Below are 21210 nucleotides of genomic sequence, written 5' to 3'. Positions count from 1 at the left end.
CATCGCTTAGTTGGTAAGTTTCCTTTTCCTTTCTCTTCTTTTATTCTGCCTTCGCATTTTGTGTTATTTTTCTGCATTTTACTAGTGCATGTGTACTGTGCGTTTTGTTGCATGCTTGAATAGTTTCAGTGTTAGATAGGTATTAGGGTTGACCATTCTAGGCTTTTGGTGTTTAGACTCCGTTTTTTATCATAGATTTAGGCTTTGCTTAACTGTAGACCTTGAGTAGGCAAAATGTAGTTTTTTGGACTTTTTCGAACTCCCGACCTTGTAGACTAACCTGAGTGGTGCCCCCCACTGTAGGTTTGGCCCCACGTCACGTTGCACGGGCTTCTGCCTCAAGTGCGGCTTACGACCGGTACGCTTGGATGACTTCCGACGTGCAGGATTCTCCGAACCAAATAGGTGTGGAGGAGCTGACCGAGTTTCGTCAAGTCGAGTACTTGTGCGGCGGGACGAACGAGGAAGCTAACTATGATGTTTTCATCCCCACCCCTCATGAGCGGATATATGAGCTCAACCTACACTCCCCCCGAATTGCCGACTAGATCTGGTTCTATAAGGCAATGTTCACCCAATTGGGGGTTCGCCTTCCTTTCTCCTTTCTAAATGTCACTCCTAAATCGGTGTTCCGTGGCGCCGTTGCAGTTGCATTCGAACAGCTGGGCTTCCATCCGTTGTTTCGAGATGGTGTGTGAATATTTAGAGCTGTCGGTGTCCGTCGATGTATTTCTTTTCCTTTTTACCCTTACAAATCCTTCCAAAGAGGGGAAGGCTCGGAAAGGGTTTATGTCCTTCCGATCTGCCAAGGGCCGGAGGATTTTTGGTTTGTTCGAGGACTCTTACCATGGGTTCAAGGATAAGTATTTCAAGGTACATCCCACCAAAGGTCGCCATCCCTTCTTGTTGTCGTTAGAAGAGCAGCGTCTCATCCCGACATATTGTAGTTTCGGGGCGGGGTCGAATGCCTTTACCAAGGTAACGTACAAAGGGATGTCTTCCGTGGATAAAAAGATTACCGAAGTGTTGTTGGCCGTTTTTGGGAAAAACCACGTGAACCCTCATCTACTTATGGGTAACCGGGAGGTCGCTAGAAATTATATCCGTGAGTAACTTTAACTTGCATTTCTTGTGTTGCTACTGCTTTGATTTGTTATGCCGATTTCATGACTAATCGGTTTCACTATTTTATTGTAATGGGAATGTCTGCCGAAGTGACCAGCCTTGAAAATTTGTATAGCACTTTTTTGTCTGGCGACAGCGACGAGGAATCGGCTGACAAGAACCAGGAGGCTCCACCCGAAAATAATGAGAATCAGGTGGTGCCTCCCCCCAATGATGCCGAGGTGTCGGCCCAGAGTGCTGACGAAATGCATGTCTCTCCTACCCAGGGTGAGGTGGTGGGTACTGGCGACAGCTCGACCTCTAATGTGCAATTTGAGGAGGATGATGTGAGGATTGTAAATAATCCAAAGAGGAAGAGGTCGTCTTCTAGCCCTGACGGAGCTCTTACCGTTATAGAGAGGAACTTCAACGCCGGGAACTTTATAGATTCTCAACTGCTTCCTGGCACGGAGGAATATTTTTACGGTTCCGACCTCCTAGGGCAGGCGAGTTGGATGTACCGTTCTCTTCTTCGCGGCGCTGCGATAGCGAGAAAGGCCAAGTTTGCCTTGTCTGGAATGCAGTCACTATAGAGGAAGCTCGAATCTTCCGCTAAAGCCAATAACAAATTCAAAGCTGAAGTTGAAACACTCCGGGAGCAGCTGTCCCAGGCAAATAAGAAGCTCGAGACTACCGAGGAGAAGGCCAAAGCTGCTGAGGGAAAATTGAATACTTCTGATGCAGCCGTTTCCCGGTTAACTGAGCGGGAGCTGACTTCGGAGGGTCAACTTAACGCTGCTCAAGGTCGGGTGGTCGCATTGGAGAAAGAACGAGATGAGGCCGTCTCGTCGGCTAAGACTGTCCAAGACGAGGCTGCTGAGTTTAAGAAGAAGTTCAAGGAGACCGTGAAATAGGGAAAAAGCGCCATATTGATGATCGAAGAGGCTCTTAAGGCTCAGGTGAAGATCGTGGCTCCCGACTTCGACACCTCGGCGACTGGGGTCTTCAAGACCATCCGATATGGAAAAATTGTCGACATGCCGAAGAAGTGACCTCTGTAATCTTTGTGTAAATTTTATAATTTTGTGACTCTTGTAAACCTCGTCGTGTGTCTTAGTGAACTTTGTTTTTATTTGTGTTGGATTTAAACTTTAAACTGCTTTAGTAGTCGCCTGGTCAGCTTCTAATTAATGTTCCTCCACTCTTACTTGGTAGCGCCTTTTGCTCTGTTTTGTTACCATTTTGTTGGTGTTGGCTTGCCGGTTATGTTCGCTTACCGTCGTGTTGGTAATGTGGTGGAGCCCAGTCGTGGCTTGATTAATGCTATAGCCGTTTGTTATGGCATTAATTTGGTTTGTTCCCGGGGTGATCAGTCCCGGGCTACCGTATCTTCACCTCATTTACTACGTATCGTAAGATATTTGTTGAGATGGTATATATAAAAAGGTAAATTTAATCACAAGTAAACATTAATCGACAGTTAATTAAATCTATGGCAATAGTAAGAACTTGACAAAAGTGAATTATTCGATGATAAAACAAGACTCGGGCCTTACAGAGCCCGGTAAGTCGTCTGATCTAAGGGTAAAACCTTCTCAAGTTACTTGTGTTCCATGTTCTTGGGACTTTCTTACCATTGAGTCTTTCTAATTTGTAGGCACCTCTGCCGATTACTTCGTTTATCCTGTATGGGCCTTTCCAGTTCGCCGCCAACTTACGTTCCCCTGGGGTCGGCAATCCGAGGTCGTTCTGTCGCAGCACAAGGTCATTTTGCTCGAATTCTCTCTTGAGTACTTTAGCGTTGTAGCACAAGGCCATTCTTTGCTTCAGCGCTGCTTCCGACAAATGGGCCATCTCTCTTGTTTCGTCTACCATGTCTTTTTCCACGACTTCTTCCACTCCTCCCAAGAGTAATCGCGGGCTCGGCTCGCCGACCTCTACGGGTATCATAGCATCCACCCCATATGTTAGTCGAAAAGGGGTCTCCCAGGTGGACGATTGCTGGATTGTGCAATAGGACCAGAGGACTGAAGCGAGTTCGTCCGCCCATGCTCCCTTTTTCTGATCTAGCCACTTCTTGAGGCCTAACAAGATGACCTTATTGGTGGCCTCAACTTGGCCGTTCGTCTGGGGGTGTTCTACAGGTGAGAACTTTTTCTTTATGCCCAGGCCGGCGAGGAACTCTCCAAACTTTTTATCAGTGAACTGCATCCCGTTATCAGAGATTATAACCTCAGGGATGCCAAATCGAGTTACTATCTGTCTCTACATGAACTTTCGGCAATTGGATGAGGATATGCTGGCCAGCGGCTCAGCCTCTATCCACTTGGTATAATAGTCGATAGCAACTATAAGGTACTTGACTTGCCCTGAGCCTACCGAGAAGGGACCCAAGAGGTCGACTCCCCAATGTGAGAAAGGTCGGGAAGACGTCAACAGATTTAGCTCGGTTGCCAGCGCTTTGTGGAAATTTGTGTTCTCCTGGCATTTCATGCACTTCTTCACAAACTCTTTAGAGTCCTTCATCATCAGTGGCCAGTAATAACCAGCTCTGATAAGCTTCCTCGCTAGTGCTTTGCCCCCAATGTGGTAACCATAGCACCCTTCATGGACCTCTCTGAGCACATAACCTGTTTGGCTTGGATGTAGGCATTTCAGCAAGGGTTGGCTGAGTCCCTTCTTGAACAATTGACCTTGTATGATCGCATACTTGGCCGCTTCCCTTCTTAATGCTTTGGCCGACTTCTCATCACCAGGGAGCTTGCCAATTTCCAAGAAGTTGGTGAACAGGTTCATCCAGGAGGGATCTTCCTTTGTTATGTGGAGGGCAACCGCTGCCTCTTTTATCAGCCCTTGAATGAGAGACCGGTTGCCCGTCCCAGGTTTGGTGCTTGCCAACTTGGACAGGAGGTCTGCTCGAGTGTTCCTTTCTCTTGGAACGTGTTGGACCATGACCTCCTCAAATTGTTCACTTAGCTTTTTGACCTTCTCCAGATATTTCTGTAACAGGGGGTCTCTGGCTTGGTAGGTCCCCTTGATATGAGAAGTAACGACCTGCAAGTCGCTACACACTTCAAGTCTTGTTGATCCGACTTCTTTACCAGAATACTGGCAGTTTTGCTGCACCATGATAATGAGCTGAGGATTCAGCTCAAAGCTACTAACTCCAATGGAGGGTATACAGATACTACTCCCATATGAAGCAGTAGTGGGGTTAGCATATGACCCCAGAGTCCTCTTGTCTTGTCCATTCATACTTATTGTTGTAATGGAATACAAGAGTGATGATATGTATGTTGATATTGTTTATTTTATAAAAATTAATTTTTATAAAATAAAAATAAAAATAAAATTAAAAACGAAACAAAATAAAGGAAATTGAAAATATTTTGAAATTGAAATCTGAAATTTTTTTTTTTTTGAATTTTGAATTTTATAATGAAAGAGAAAAGCACACAAAAGACACAAGACTTAAAATTTTTAGATCTAGTGCTCCTTATTTTCGAAAATTTTTGGAGGGAAAACACCAAGGAACACCAAACTTAAAATTTTAAGATCAAGACACAAGAAAAACTCAAGAACACCTTGAAGATTCACAAGAACACCAAGAACAAAAGGAAGAACACCAAACTTAAAATTTTTTATAAAATCAAAATAAATTTTCGAAATTTATGAAAAGATTAACAAGAAAACACCAAACTTAAAATTTGGCACAAGATTAAATCAAGAAAAAATTATTTTTGAAAAAGATTTTCAAAAGTATTGGTGCTCCCTTATCAAGAATATGACCCTTCTATTCTAGCCAAATGGGCAGCAAGTATAACAATTGTTTTGAAAAAGCACAAGAAAAACAGGAAAAGACTCAGAACAAGAAAAATTAAAGATCAAACTAGAAAAATAGACAAGAACAACTTGAAGATCAATGAAGAACAAAGAACACAAGTCGAAAATTTTAGAACAAATTATAAAAGATGCAATTGACACCAAACTTAGAACAAGACACTAGACTCACGAAAAATTAACAATAAATTAAAAAAATAATTTTTGAAAAGAAATTTTTGAAAAGAACTATCCTATCAAAATTTAATGACTCTATAAAAACAAATTATTCCTAATCTAAGAAATAAAATATGCCTTCAATTGTTCAAACTCAATAATCCCCGGCAACGGCGCCAAAAACTTGGTGGACGAAATTGTATCTCTTTATGGAATATGATAATAGAGCCTGGTCCAAAATCAATTTCGTTCAACTAACCAGCAAGTGCACTGGGTCGTCCAAGTAATACCTTACGTGAGTAAGGGTCGATCCCACGAAGATTATTGGCTTGAAGCAATCAATGTTATTTTATTAATCTTAGTCAGGAGGCTAATGAAGTTATTTGGATTTATTTGTAAAAAGCCAAACTACAAACTACTTAAAATTGTGAGTTAAAATAATAGAGAATAATAATGTTACTTGTTGTGCAGTAATGGGAAATATGTTGGAGTTTTGGAGATGCTTTGTCCTTTGAACTTCAACTCTTCCTTGAAATCCTCTTCTCACACGCAAGTTCCTTCCATGGCAAGCTCTATGTAGGGTGTCACCGTTGTCAGTGGCTACTTCCCATCCTCTCAGTGAAAACGTTCCTATGCTCTGTCACAGCACGGCTAATCATCTGTCGGTTCTCAATCAGGTTGGAATAGAATCCATTGATTCTTTTGCGTCTGTCACTAACGCCCAGCCCTCAGGAGTTTGAAGCACGTCACAGTCATTCAATCCCGGAATCCTACTCGGAATACCACAGACAAGGTTTAGACTTTCCGGATTCTCATGAATGCCGCCATCAATCCGGCTTATACCACGAAGATTCTGTTGGGGAATCTAAGAGATATTCATTCAATCTGATGTAGAACGGAGGTGGTTGTCAGGCACACGTTCATGGATTGAGGAAGGTGATGAGTGTCACGGATCATCACCTTCTTCACAATTAAGCGCGAATAAACATCTTAGATAAGAACAAGCGTGTTTGAATGGGAAACAAAGGAATTGTATTAAATCATCGAGATGCTGCAGAGCTCCTCACCCCCAACAATGGAGTTTAGAGACTCATGCCGTCACAAAGTATATAATTCAGATCTGAAAATGTCATCAGGTACAAGAAATGTCTGTAAAAGTTGTTTAAATAGTAGACTAGTAACCTAGGTTTACAGAAAATGAATAAACTAAGATAATTGGTGCAGAAATCCACTTCTGGGGCCCACTTGGTGTGTGCTGGGGCTGAGACTAAAGCTTTCCACGTGTAAAGACCTTTCTTGACGTCAAACTCCAGGTTATGACGTGTTTTGGGCGTTCAACTCCGGATCATGACGTTTTTCTGGCGTTTAACTCCAGACAGCAGCATGAACTTGGCGTTTAACGCCAAGTTACGTCGTCTATCCTTGCGCAAAGTATGGACTATTATATATTTCTGGAAAGCCCTGGATGTCTACTTTCCAACGCCGTTGAGAGCGCGCCAATTGGACTCCTGTAGCTCCAGAAAATCCATTTCGAGTGCATGGAGGTCAGGATCCAACAGCATCAGCAGTCCTTTTTCAGCCTAAGTCAGATTTTTGCTCAGCTCCTTCAATTTCAGCCAGAAAATACCTGAAATTACAGAAAAACACAAATACTCATAGTAAAGTCCAGAAATATGATTTTTGCCTAAAAACTAATATTATTTTACTAAAAACTAACTGAAACATGCTAAAATCTACATGAAATTACCCCCAAAAAGCGTACAAAATATCCGCTCATCACAACACCAAACTTAAACTGTTGCTTGTCCTCAAGCAACTAGATAAATAAAATAGGTTTTAACAGAAATAAAGAAGTAATAATATTCTCGAGTTTTAAATGAAGCTCTGATTCTTATTAGATGAGCGGGGCTTGTAGCTTTTTGTCTCTGAACAGTTTTGGCATCTCCCTGTATCTTTAAATTTTCAGAATGATTGGCATCCTTAGGAACTCGGAATTCAGATAGTATTATTGACTCTCCTAGTGTAGTATGTTGATTCTTGAACACAGTTATTTTATGAGTCTTGGCTGTGGCCCTAAGCACTTTGTCTTCCAGTATTACCACCGGATACATAAATGCCACAGACACATAACTGGGTGAACCTTTTCAGATTGTGACTCAGCTTTGCTAGAGTCCCCAGTTAGTGGTGTCCAGAGCTCTTAAGCACACTCTTTTGCTTCGGATCACGACTTTAACCACTCAGTCTCAAGCTTGTAACTTGAACCTGCATGCCACAAGCACATGGTTAGGGACAGCTTGGTTTAGCCGCTTAGGCCTGGATTTTTATTTCCTTGGGCCCTCCTATCCATTGATGCTCAAAGCCTTGGATCCTTTTTACTCTTGCCTAGTGCTCATGGCTTGTGAATATATTTTTTTTTGAACTGCTTTTTCTTGCTTCAAGAATCAATTTCATGATTTTTCAGATCATCAATAATATTTTTCGTGTTCCTCATCCTTTCAGGAGCCAATATTCATCAAATTCAAAGTACCTATTATGCACTGTTCAAGCATTCATTCAGAGAACAAAAAGTATTGCCACCACATATAATTAATTATAAATTTATTATTAAGAACTCGAAAAATATAGATTACTTCTTAATTCTAAAAAAATCTACTACTTTATTCATGCCTGATGATGATGAGAAAAATAAATTATAGCTTAATTGGAAATAAAATCAAAATAGACATCCTAATTACTACTAAATATCTCCTAAGGTGAATTTCTATAATAATACTATCACTAAGCTAAAGCAAAAAAATTGGAACTCAGCAACCTGTTGTTTTGAGGAGTAGATGTTCCTCTAATCTGTGGGGTGTTGTTCAAGGATTAATTTTTGGCGCTTCAGCTCCCTTAGATCACGCCCTTGCTCCTCCTGTTCCTTGAGCAGTTTGCAAATCATGCTACCTTGATTATTCTGTTCTTCCTTTATTTGATCCATAGCTTCTTGCAATCTGGAAATAGAGGCCTCAAGCTGTTCCCAATATTCGAATTGGGGCAGTTCTGGGAGGGCTTCTTGTGCTCTCCTCTTGGTTGCATCCTCTTGCTGCTGTTGTCTGATCATTGATGTTCTAGTAATGGGCTTTTCAATTAGGATATATTCAGTTATTCCCATCTTTACTCCAGCATCTTTGCAAAGCATAGAGATTAAGCTTGGATAGGCCAATCTGGCGTCCTTAGAGTTCCTGTTTGCTATTTTGTATAGCTCACATGAGATCAGCTGATGGACTTCTACTTCTTTTCCCAACATGATGCAGTGAATCATGACAGCTCTTTTGATGGTAACTTCAGAATGGTTGCTGGTGGGCAATATGGAACGACTAATAAAATCTAGCCAGCCTCTGGCTACTGGTTTTAGATCTTCTCTTTTGAGTTGAACTGGGATGCCAGTTGTACTGGTAGTCCACTTGGCTCCAGGGATGCATATATCCTCCAGAACCTTGTCCAACCCTTTATTGACCCTCATCATTCTCCTATTAAAGGAGTCTGGGTCATCTTTCAGTTGAGGAATCTTGAATATCTCCCTGATCTTGTCAGAATTGGTATGAATGATCTTTCCTCTGACTAAGGTCTTATGGTCAAAGAGAGCAGCTCCAATGATTCTTTGCCTTTCTGTCTGCCATAGATTAGCATAGAATTCCTGGACCATGTTCTTCCCCACTTTCATTTCAGGATTGGCCAGAATTTCCCAATTCCTGTTTCGAATTTGCTCTTGGATCTCCGGATATTCATCTTCTTTCAGATCAAATCTGACTTCCGGGATCACTGATCTGTGACTCATTATCTTGTAGTAATGGTCTGAATGTTCTTTAGTTAAGAACTTCCCTTGATTCCAAAGTGGCTTTGGAGTGCTTTCTTTCTTTCCTTTTGGGGCGGTTTGCTTTCCTTTAGGAGCCATGATCTTAAGTGAGTATGTTTTTGTGATCACGGATAAGCACACCAAACTTAGAGTTTTGCTTGTCCTCAAGCAAAGGAGAAGAAAGAAGAGGGATAGAAGGAGAGCAAGGGTTGGATGAAGATGAGGAGGAGGAGGCCGAATACAATATAAAGGGATGGGGGGTGGGAAATTTTCGAAAAATAAGAAAGAGATAAGATAGAAGATATGATTTTAAAAGATATGATCAGAAAAAGATATAATTTTAAAAAGGAAAAGATATGAATCATAATTTAAAAGATAAATTTGAAATTTAATTTTGAAAAGGATTTTTAAAAGGAATTATTGATGTGTTGGAAACAAATTTGAAAAGATGATGGATTGAATTGGAAAGCCATTTGGCTTTATGGACTAAGATATATTTAATATTTTTGAAAAAGGGATTTTAGAAATTAGGATAAAAACATTTGGAATTGAAAGTGATAATTTAAAATATGTTTATGCAAGAAATCATTAATTGAAACATAAAAATTTTGAAAAATTGTAAAGAAAAACGAAATTGTACCTCCTTCCACCATCCTGGCGTTAAACGCCCACATGGTGCATGGTTTGGGCGTTTAACGCCCACATGTTGCTTCTCCTGGGCGTTCAACGCCCATGTGGTGCTTCTTTCTGGCGTTGAACGCCAGGAAGTCCTTCGTTACTGGGCGTTTTTCTGAACGCCCAGAATGCTAGCAGATTGGCGTTAAACGCCCAGAAGGTGCATCTTTCTGGCGTTTAACGCCCAGAAGATGCTCCTTTCTGGCGTTTAACGCCCAGATGGCTACCCTTACTGGCGTTAAACGCCCAGTGGGTGCTTCTTTTGGGCGTTTAACGCCCAAAGTATTTCTTACTGGCTTTTTCACGCCAGTGAGCTTCCAAATTTCTCTGTAACTCTGTGACTTCAACCAATTGCTATTTCACCTTTGAAGATACTTGGACTCAAACCTGTAAAGAAAAGAAAATTTATTTAATTAGTAAAGAAACTTTGTAAATGGCTGGGTTGCCTCCCAGCAAGCGCTTCTTTAATGTCATTAGCTGGCTGTCACTGATCTTCAATGAAGTCTCAGTCTTGAGCATTCTTGCTCGAAATTATCTTCAAGATAGTGTTTAACTCTTTGTCCATTAACAATGAACTTTTTGTTAGAATCACTATCTTGAAGTTCTATGTATCCATATGGTGATACACTTGTGATTACATATGGACCTCTCCACCGGGATTTTAATTTCCCAGGGAATAATTTGAGTCTAGAATTGAATAGCAGAACTTTCTGTCCTGGTTTAAAGACTCTGGATGACAATTTCTTATCATGCCATCTTTTTGCTTTCTCCTTGTAAATTTTTGCATTCTCAAAAGCATTGAGTCTGAATTCCTCTAACTCATTTAACTGGAGCAATCGTTTTTCTCCAGCTAACTTGGCATCAAGGTTTAGGAATCTGGTTGCCCAATAGGCCTTGTGTTCCAGTTCCACTGGCAAGTGACATGCCTTTCCATACACAAGCTGGTATGGAGAGGTCCCTATAGGGGTCTTGAATGCTGTTCTGTACGCCCACAGAGCATCATCCAAGCTTCTTGCCCAATCCTTTCTACGGTTAATTACAGTCCGTTCCAGGATTCTTTTGAGCTCTCTATTTGAGACTTCAGCTTGCCCATTAGTCTGTGGGTGATATGGAGTAGCTACCCTGTGGTTAACTCCATAACGTACCAGAGCAGAGTAAAGCTGTTTATTGCAGAAATGAGTGCCCCCATCACTGATTAACACTCTAGGGATACCAAATCTGCTGAAAATATGTTTCTGGAGGAATTTTAACACTGTTTTAGTGTCATTAGTGGGTGTTGCAATAGCCTCCACCCATTTGGATACATAATCCACTGCCACCAGAATATAAGTGTTTGAGTATGATGGTGGGAAAGGTCCCATGAAGTCAATGCCCCATACATCAAACAATTCAATCTCCAAGATTCCTTGTTGAGGCATGGCATAACTGTGAGGTAGGTTGCCTGATCTTTGGCAACTGTCACAATTAAGCACAAATGCTCGGGAATCTTTATAAAGAGTAGGCCAGTAGAAGCCACTTTGGAGGACTCTTGTGGCTGTTCGCTCACTTCCAAAATGTCCTCCGTACTGTGATCCATGGCAGTGCCAAAGGATCTTCTGTGCTTCTTCTTTAGGCACACATCTACGGATTACTCCGTCTGCACATCTCTTGAAGAGATATGGTTCATCCCAAAGATAGTACTTTGCATCTGTGATTAATTTCTTTGATTACATCCTACTGTACTCCTTGGGTATAAATCTCACTGCCTTATAGTTTGCAATGTCTGCAAACCATGGTACTTCCTGGATGGCAAACAGTTGCTCATCCGGAAAGGTTTCAGAGATCTCAGTGAGAGGAGGGGACGCCCCTTTCACTAGTTCTATTCGGGACAGGTGATCTGCTACTTGATTTTCTGTCCCTTTTCTGTCTCTTATTTCTATATCAAACTCTTGCAGAAGCAGCACCCATCTGATGAGTCTGGGTTTTGAATCCTGCTTTGTGAGTAGATATTTAAGAGCAGCATGATCAGTGTACACAATCACTTTTGATCCCACTAAATAGGATCTGAATTTGTCAATGGCGTAAACCACTGCTAGTAACTCTTTTTCTGTGGTTGTGTAATTCTTCTGTGCGTCATTTAGGACACGGCTAGCATAGTAAATGACATGCAAAAGCTTGTCATGCCTTTGTCCCAACACTGCACCAATGGCATGGTCACTGGCATCACACATTAACTCAAATGGTAATGTCCAGTCTGGTGCAGAAATGATTGGTGCTGTAACCAATTTAGCTTTCAGAGTCTCAAATGCATGCAGACACTCTTTATCAAAGATAAATGGCGTGTCAGCAGCTAGCAGGTTGCTCAGAGGTTTGGCGATTTTTGAAAAATCCTTTATAAACCTCCTATAGAACCCTGCATGTCCCAGAAAGCTTCTGATTGCCTTAACATTAGTAGGTGGTGGTAATTTTTCAATTACTTCTACCTTAGCTTGGTCCACCTGTATCCCCTTGTTCGAAATTTTGTGCCCAAGGACAATTCCTTCAGTCACCATAAAGTGACATTTTTCCCAGTTTAAAACCAGGTTGGTCTCTTGGCATCTTTTCAGAACAAGTGCTAAATGGTTAAGGCAGGAGCTGAATGAGTCTCCAAATACTGAAAAGTCATCCATGAAGACTTCCAGAAATTTTTCCACCATATCAGAGAAAATTGAGAGCATGCACCTCTGAAAGGTTGCAGGTGCATTGCACAGGCCAAATGGCATCCTTCTGTATGCAAATACTCCAGATGGGCATGTGAATGCCGTTTTCTCCTGATCCTGGGGATCTACTGCAATTTGATTATAACCTGAATATCCATCCAGGAAGCAGTAGTATTCATGACCTGCTAGTCTTTCTAGCATCTGGTCTATGAATGGTAAAGGAAAATGATCCTTTCTGGTGGCTGTATTGAGCCTTCTGTAATCAATGCACATACGCCACCCTGTAACTGTCCTTGTAGGAACTAGTTCATTTTTTCATTATGAATCACTGTCATGCCTCCCTTCTTAGGGACGACTTGGACAGGGCTTACCCAGGGGCTGTCAGAAATAGGATAATTAATCCCAGCCTCTAGTAATTTAGTGACCTCTTTCTGCACCACTTCTTTCATAGCTGGATTCAGCCGCCTTTGTGGTTGGACCACTGGTTTGGCGTCATCCTCCAGTAAGATCTTGTGCATGCATCTGGCTGGGCTAATGCCCTTAAGATCACTGATGGACCACCCAAGAGCTGTCTTGTGTGTCATTAACACTTGAATTAGTGCTTCCTCTTCCTGTGGCTCTAAGGTAGAGCTTATAATTACAGGAAAGGTATCACCTTCTCCCAGAAATGCATATTTCAGGGATGGTGGTAATGGTTTGAGCTCGGGTTTTGGAGGTTTCTCCTCTTCTTGAGGGATTTTCAGAGGTTCTATTATCTTCTCTGATTCCTCCAAATCAGGCTGAACATCTTTAAAGATGTCCTCTAGCTCTGATTCGAGACTCTCAGCCATATTGACCTCTCTTACCAGAGAGTCAATAATATCAACACTCATGCAGTCATTTGGGGTGTCTGGATGTTGCATGGCTTTGACAACATTCAACTTAAACTCCTCCTCATTGACTCTCAAGGTTACTTCCCCTTTTTGGACATCAATGAGGGTTCGGCCAGTTGCTAGGAAAGGTCTTCCTAGAATGAGAGTTGCACTCTTGTGCTCCTCCATTTCCAGCACCACAAAGTCAGTAGGAAAGGCAAATGGCCCAACCTTGACAATCATGTCTTCAATCACGCCTGATGGGTACTTAATGGAGCCATCAGCAAGTTGAAGACATATCCTGGTTGGTTTGATTTCTTCAGTCAAACCAAGCTTTCTGATAGTAGATGCAGGTATTAGGTTGATACTTGCCCCAAGATCACATAAAGCTTGCTTGGTACAAGCACCCTCTAATGTGCATGGTATCATAAAGCTCCCAGGATCTTTAAGCTTCTCGGGTAAGCTTTTCAGAATGACTGCACTGCATTCTTCAGTGAGGTAAACTTTTTCAGTTTCCCTCCAATCCTTCTTATGACTTAAGATCTCTTTTATGAACTTAGCATAAGATGGTATTTGCTCAAGTGCTTCTGCAAACGGAATCTTTATTTCAAGAGTCCTGAGATAGTCTGCAAAGCGGGCAAATTGCTTATCCTGTTCCGCTTGGCGGAGTTTTTGAGGATAAGGCATTTTGGCTTTGTATTCCTCAACCTTAGTTGCTGCAGGTTTATTACCTACAGAAGTGGGTTGGGAAGCCTTTTTAGAAGGGTTGCTATCAGTACTTGTATGTGACTGATCACCCACTGGCATTTGAATGCCAGGTGTGGAAGCTGGAGTGGCGTTAAACGCCACCTCCTTGCTTGTTACTGGCGTTTGAACGCCAGAACCATGTTCTTTTTGGGCGTTCAACGCCAGATCCATGCTTGTTTCTGGCGTTGAACGCCAGGAATGAGCATGGGCTGGGCGTTCAGCGCCAGCTTCATTCCTCTCTGGGCTCTTATTGTCCTCAGAGGGATTTTGAGTAGATATATGTTCATTTCTTGGCTTCCTGCTGCTTTGAAGTGAGGTATTTAATGTTTTCCCACTTCTTAATTGAACTGCTTGGCATTCATCTGCTATTTGTTTTGACAGTTGCTTTTCTGTCTGTTTTAATTGCACTTCCATATTCCTGTTAGCCATTCTTGTTTCCTGTAGTATTTCCTTGAATTCGGCTAGCTGCTGAGTTAGAAAGTCTAATTGCTGATTAAATTCATTAGCCTGATCCACCGGACTGAGTTCTGCAGTTACTGTTTTAGCTTCTTCTTTCATAGAAGATTCACTGTTTAGATACAGATGCTGATTTCTGGCAGCTGTATCAATAAGCTCTTGAGCTTCTTCAATTGTTTTTCTCATATGTATAGATCCACCAGCTGAGTGGTCTAGAGAAATTTGAGCTTTTTCTGTAAGCCCATAGTAAAAGATGTCTAATTGCACCCATTCTGAAAACATTTCAGAGGGACATTTTCTTAGCATCTCTCTGTATCTCTCCCATGCATCATAAAGGGATTCATTATCTCCTTGTTTGAAGCCTTGGATGCTTAGCCTTAGCTGTGTCATCCGTTTGGGAGGGAAATAGTGATTCAGGAATTTTTCTGACAGCTGTTTCCATGTTTTTATGCTGTTCTTAGGCTGGTTATTTAACCACCTCTTAGCTTGATCTTTCACAGCAAATGGAAACAGTAATAATCTGTAGACATCCTGATCTACTTCCTTATCATGTACTGTATCAGCAATTTGCAGAAATTGTGCCAGAAACTCTGTAGGTTCTTCATGTGGAAGACCAGAATACTGGCAGTTTTGCTGCACCATGATAATGAGCTGAGGATTCAGCTCAAAGCTACTAACTCCAATGGAGGGTATACAGATACTACTCCCATATGAAGCAGTAGTGGGGTTAGCATATGACCCCAGAGTCCTCTTGTCTTGTCCATTCATACTTATTGTTGTAATGGAATACAAGAGTGATGATATGTATGTTGATATTGTTTATTTTATAAAAATTAATTTTTATAAAATAAAAATAAAAATAAAATTAAAAACGAAACAAAATAAAGGAAATTGAAAATATTTTGAAATTGAAATCTGAAATTTTTTTTTTTTTGAATTTTGAATTTTATAATGAAAGAGAAAAGCACACAAAAGACACAAGACTTAAAATTTTTAGATCTAGTGCTCCTTATTTTCGAAAATTTTTGGAGGGAAAACACCAAGGAACACCAAACTTAAAATTTTAAGATCAAGACACAAGAAAAACTCAAGAACACCTTGAAGATTCACAAGAACACCAAGAACAAAAGGAAGAACACCAAACTTAAAATTTTTTATAAAATCAAAATAAATTTTCGAAATTTATGAAAAGATTAACAAGAAAACACCAAACTTAAAATTTGGCACAAGATTAAATCAAGAAAAAATTATTTTTGAAAAAGATTTTCAAAAGTATTGGTGCTCCCTTATCAAGAATATGACCCTTCTATTCTAGCCAAATGGGCAGCAAGTATAACAATTGTTTTGAAAAAGCACAAGAAAAACAGGAAAAGACTCAGAACAAGAAAAATTAAAGATCAAACTAGAAAAATAGACAAGAACAACTTGAAGATCAATGAAGAACAAAGAACACAAGTCGAAAATTTTAGAACAAATTATAAAAGATGCAATTGACACCAAACTTAGAACAAGACACTAGACTCACGAAAAATTAACAATAAATTAAAAAAATAATTTTTGAAAAGAAATTTTTGAAAAGAACTATCCTATCAAAATTTAATGACTCTATAAAAACAAATTATTCCTAATCTAAGAAATAAAATATGCCTTCAATTGTTCAAACTCAATAATCCCCGGCAACGGCGCCAAAAACTTGGTGGACGAAATTGTATCTCTTTATGGAATATGATAATAGAGCCTGGTCCAAAATCAATTTCGTTCAACTAACCAGCAAGTGCACTGGGTCGTCCAAGTAATACCTTACGTGAGTAAGGGTCGATCCCACGAAGATTATTGGCTTGAAGCAATCAATGTTATTTTATTAATCTTAGTCAGGAGGCTAATGAAGTTATTTGGATTTATTTGTAAAAAGCCAAACTACAAACTACTTAAAATTGTGAGTTAAAATAATAGAGAATAATAATGTTACTTGTTGTGCAGTAATGGGAAATATGTTGGAGTTTTGGAGATGCTTTGTCCTTTGAACTTCAACTCTTCCTTGAAATCCTCTTCTCACACGCAAGTTCCTTCCATGGCAAGCTCTATGTAGGGTGTCACCGTTGTCAGTGGCTACTTCCCATCCTCTCAGTGAAAACGTTCCTATGCTCTGTCACAGCACGGCTAATCATCTGTCGGTTCTCAATCAGGTTGGAATAGAATCCATTGATTCTTTTGCGTCTGTCACTAACGCCCAGCCCTCAGGAGTTTGAAGCACGTCACAGTCATTCAATCCCGGAATCCTACTCGGAATACCACAGACAAGGTTTAGACTTTCCGGATTCTCATGAATGCCGCCATCAATCCGGCTTATACCACGAAGATTCTGTTGGGGAATCTAAGAGATATTCATTCAATCTGATGTAGAACGGAGGTGGTTGTCAGGCACACGTTCATGGATTGAGGAAGGTGATGAGTGTCACGGATCATCACCTTCTTCACAATTAAGCGCGAATAAACATCTTAGATAAGAACAAGCGTGTTTGAATGGGAAACAAAGGAATTGTATTAAATCATCGAGACGCTGCAGAGCTCCTCACCCCCAACAATGGAGTTTAGAGACTCATGCCGTCACAAAGTATATAATTCAGATCTGAAAATGTCATCAGGTACAAGAAATGTCTGTAAAAGTTGTTTAAATAGTAGACTAGTAACCTAGGTTTACAGAAAATGAATAAACTAAGATAATTGGTGCAGAAATCCACTTCTGGGGCCCACTTGGTGTGTGCTGGGGCTGAGACTAAAGCTTTCCACGTGTAAAGACCTTCCTTGACGTCAAACTCCAGGTTATGACGTGTTTTGGGCGTTCAACTCCGGATCATGACGTTTTTCTGGCGTTTAACTCCAGACAGCAGCATGAACTTGGCGTTTAACGCCAAGTTACGTCGTCTATCCTTGCGCAAAGTATGGACTATTATATATTGCTGGAAAGCCCTGGATGTCTACTTTCCAACGCCGTTGAGAGCGCACCAATTGGACTCCTGTAGCTCCAGAAAATCCATTTCGAGTGCAGGGAGGTCAGGATCCAACAGCATCAGCAGTCCTTTTTCAGCCTAAGTCAGATTTTTGCTCAGCTCCTTCAATTTCAGCCAGAAAATACCTGAAATTATAGAAAAACACACAAACTCATAGTAAAGTCCAGAAATATGATTTTTGCCTAAAAACTAATATTATTTTACTAAAAACTAACTGAAACATGCTAAAATCTACATGAAATTACCCCCAAAAAGCGTACAAAATATCCGCTCATCAGCCTCTACCTCTCTTTAGGTTATCATAAACCCCAAGAATTTTCCTGCTTCCATGGCAAAGGCATATTTAAGTGTGTCGAGCCTCATGCCATGTTGTTAGAGGGAGGCAAACACATTTTCCAAGTCGCTTGTGAGGTCATCGGGTCGAGCGGTCTTTACCAGGATATCATCCACGTACACTTCCACCGTTTTACCCGTCAGGTCGCTGAATATCTTGTTCATCAGCCTTTGGTAGGTGGCCCCTGCATTCTTCAGCCCGAATGGCATCACCTTGTAGCAATACGTTCCTCCTGGTGTTATGAATGCTATCTTTTCCTCGTTTGGCTGGTACATCGGTATCTAATTATAGTTGGAATACGCATCCATGAAGCTCAGATACCGATATCCCGCCGCTGCGTCGACGAGTGCATCTATGTTTGGGAGGGGATAGGAGTCTTTGGGACATGCTTTGTTAAGGTCGGAGTAATCCACTTTCCATTGTGCTTTCTAACCAAAACTACATTCGACAGCCAAGTCGAGTAGTCGAGTTCCCGTATGAATCCTGCTTCGAGAAGGCTTGCTGTCTGCCTGGCCACCTCCTCTGCTCTTTCTTGCGACATTTTCCTCCTCATCTGTGCTACTGGTTTGACTGCCGTCTTGACGGCCAGATGGTGGGACATGAGGTGGGATTTATCCCTGGCATGTCAGCTGGCGTCAAGGCAAAGAGGTCGCCGTTGGCTCTGATCATTTCCATTAGGGGTTCCTTCAATTGGTGCGGGAGGTTTCTATTAATGAAGGTGAACTTCTCCTCGGAGTCGCCAACCCTAGCATCCAGGTCAGCGAGGAATACTCCTGATGCCTTTTTGGATTTTTTTCTCAAGAAGAGACTGGCATTGTTGCAAGCGACTGCCGTTTCGAGGTTCCCCTTATGGACCCCACGAATCCATCATCAGCGATGAACTTCATTACTAACATATTTGTACTGATCACTGCCTCGAGATCGTTGATAGTCTTTCTTCCCAGGATGACGTCGTAGGCCGTGGAGTCTCGTAGAACCACGAACTTCGCCATTACCGACCTTCTCCCTTGCCCCTGTCCTACGGAGACCGGTAGGGAGATTATCCCGTTAAGCTTGATAAAGTGATCACCCAACCCTACTACACCATGCTGGTGAGTACTCAAATCAGCCTCCCGGAGTCCCAAGGCATCGACCACGTTGCGAAACATGATATTCGAGTCGGCCCTGGTGTCTACGAGGACCCTCTTGATCAGGTCGGTTCCTACTCTGGTTGTGATAACCATGGGGTTTTTCGGGACCTCATCAAACCACTGGTCCTCCGGGCCGAATGAGACGGACAGAACCCTCTTGGAGCTTCGTGCCGGGGATGAGGAGACCGCCAGGACTTTGGTGTCCTTCTTGTGTGCCGACCTTGACCTTAGAGTCGCGTCTCTGGCTGTTACCATGTTTACTATGGTAAGGCCGTGCTCATTGTCCTCTAGCTCTTGATGTCATTTCACTGCGCGGGTATTGTCCTTTCCCTCGCAGCCGTGATCTCGTCTCCTCGGCTCCCTGATGAGGTGGAAGAATTTGGCTAGCTTTTTGTCTCGAATCGCTTGCTCTAGTGCATCTTTCAGGTCGAAACAATCCTGTGTCTTGTGTCCAAAGCCCTTATGATAATCACAATAAAGGTTCTTGTTCCCCCCTGTTCTGTCCTTTAGAGGTCAGGGTATCGACATAATTCTCTTCTCAGCTATTTGCTGATACACTTCCACAATGGAGACAGTGAGGGGGGTGTAATTGGTGAATTTTCTGACTCGGGAAAATGGCTTGAATGTCTTGGCAGGCGCGCCATCTCTGGCATGTACCTTCGGCCTTTCCCCGCTACCGTGCTATCGGGGTTGATTGTAGCTGGGCTGCCGCTTGTTGGTTGCCACGACTTAACTGACTTCTTCATCATTGATATATTCCCTAGCCACACTTTGGATCTCTTGCATCGTCCACACCGGCTTCGTGGTGAGATGCTTCCTGAAATCCTCATTCAGAAGTCCATTAGTCAAACACAAAATGGCCACCGAGTCAGTTAGGCCGTCAATCTCTAAACACTCATCGTTGAACCGGTCCAAATATTTTCTGGTTGGCTCGCCGGGTTTTTGCGTCACCCCGAGTAAGTTGATCGGGTGTTTGGCCTTCGCGATTCGGGTAGTGAATTGGGCCAAGAAACTGTGGCTAATGTCCGAGGACCTGGCAACAGATCCTTGGAGGAGGCTGTTAAACCACCGTATTGCGGGTCCTGCCAAGATGACTGGGAAGGCGCGACACCTCACTTCGTCCCCTACCCTCTCCAAATTCATTCTGACCTCGAAGGCCGTTAGATGCTCTTGTGGGTCTTAGGTTCCATTGTACCTCATGTCCGTCGGCTTATCAAAGTGCTTTGGTAGCTGGACCTTGAGGACGGAATGATGAAAGGGGGTCGCACCCATGATCACAGGTCATCGCGTTCTCTTCGTCCTTTCTCCGCCGTCTTCCTGATCTCTCACGGTGGCACGCATTCCTCTAGATCGGGCGTATATCAAGGGATCACGCTATCTTCTTGGGCGTTCTCAGTCCTCCCAGCTACTTTTAGATTCAGATTTTGGGCTGGATGTGCACTGGGAGTGACTTATCTGAGAAGTTCTTCCACGGCTCTCGAGAGATGGGGAATAGTTTGGGTCGAAAGTTTGTTGGCGATGTTCCTGATCTGCCAACTGGCGTTCCAGGTATTGCCCTATATGGCGTAATTCCTGCATTATCTTGGCGCTATCCTTGCTAGTTCCCCCAAAGGGGCATCTCTCTTGGGATCGTGAAGACGGCTCTGGTCGTCGCGGAGGGGACCTCGTGCGCTCCCGGTAGGAAGCTACGGAGGTCGCCTCTCTGGGCTTGGCCCTGCCGCCAGGCTCTACAGCACCCGGTATAGTGTCCATCCTCACAGACGGCACCAATATTCGGTATCTCCTCGGTTGGTTGGGTACCGGACGGTTCGAGGGAGGTCTCGGATGGTAAGATGGGTTCTTCGCCTTATTCCGGTTCGCGGAGCTAGAGCTGGTGCTACCGTCTTCCCGAGCTGTGGAAGTGGCGAAGGGGTGTCACCTGCAAAGACACTTCGACGCCCAAGTCAGTGTGGTCTACAAGTGGTGAGAGAGTGAAATTGTTAGTGTGGTTTACTTTTAATTTTAATATTATAAATTGAATATAATAATTTAAACATTAAAAATAAAAACATTCAAAAACAAAATTAAAAAATGTATAAGTTATTTAATTTTTAGATTGTATAAAATTTATAAATTTAAATTATATAAGACACTAAACAAATTTATTATGTTGTTATTATGTATAACAAAATCAAAATAAAAATTTATAAAAATTATAAACAATTAACTATTTATAAACGTTATTCACTTTACTTATCTACTTTTAGTAGTATTTAATTTGAAGTAGAGATCAAAATTCATATTCTAAATACTCTTTATATTCGTAGATAATTTCAATTGATAAAAAATATTTTTTAATTTTATATTTAATTTCTTAAATTATCTTTATTTTTATTTTTTTTAAAACATTAATT

The 21210-nt window shown here is 41.8% G+C and overlaps 2 protein-coding genes across 2 annotated transcripts; both read right to left on the bottom strand.

Annotated features, from left to right (window-relative positions):
* Nucleotides 1-3369: 3369 nt before the first annotated feature.
* LOC140175617 (uncharacterized) lies at nucleotides 3370-18288 on the bottom strand. The gene is made up of 3 exons (XM_072204143.1): nucleotides 18121-18288; nucleotides 17789-17968; nucleotides 3370-4224 (listed from the first exon to the last, which is right to left on the bottom strand). The coding sequence occupies exons 1-3, from the start codon at nucleotides 18286-18288 to the stop codon at nucleotides 3370-3372; spliced, it is 1203 nt and encodes a 400-aa protein (XP_072060244.1).
* A 1258-nt stretch (nucleotides 18289-19546) lies between these two features.
* LOC140175616 (uncharacterized) lies at nucleotides 19547-19960 on the bottom strand. The gene has a single exon (XM_072204142.1). It carries the CDS (start codon nucleotides 19958-19960, stop codon nucleotides 19547-19549), a length of 414 nt encoding a protein of 137 aa, XP_072060243.1.
* Nucleotides 19961-21210: the final 1250 nt, after the last annotated feature.

The sequence above is a fragment of the Arachis hypogaea genome, chromosome 10 (genome assembly GCF_003086295.3).
Source record: "Arachis hypogaea cultivar Tifrunner chromosome 10, arahy.Tifrunner.gnm2.J5K5, whole genome shotgun sequence".
Classification (NCBI taxonomy): Eukaryota; Viridiplantae; Streptophyta; class Magnoliopsida; order Fabales; family Fabaceae; genus Arachis; species Arachis hypogaea.
This window is presented reverse-complemented; position numbering and strand designations above follow the sequence as displayed.

Excerpts from the sequence above, each read along its gene's own strand:
- LOC140175616 (XM_072204142.1), bottom strand. The coding sequence starts at position 19,960 with ATGAATTTGGAGAGGGTAGGGGACGAAGTGAGGTGTCGCGCCTTCCCA.
- LOC140175617 (XM_072204143.1), bottom strand. The coding sequence starts at position 18,288 with ATGTCCCACCATCTGGCCGTCAAGACGGCAGTCAAACCAGTAGCACAG. Across the intron at positions 17,969-18,120 it reads GGCTGTCGAATGTAGTTTTG|ATACCGATGTACCAGCCAAA; the intron begins GTTAGAAAGCAC and ends AACTATAATTAG. Across the intron at positions 4,225-17,788 it reads TGTACGTGGATGATATCCTG|CAAAACTGCCAGTATTCTGG; the intron begins GTAAAGACCGCT and ends ATCATGGTGCAG.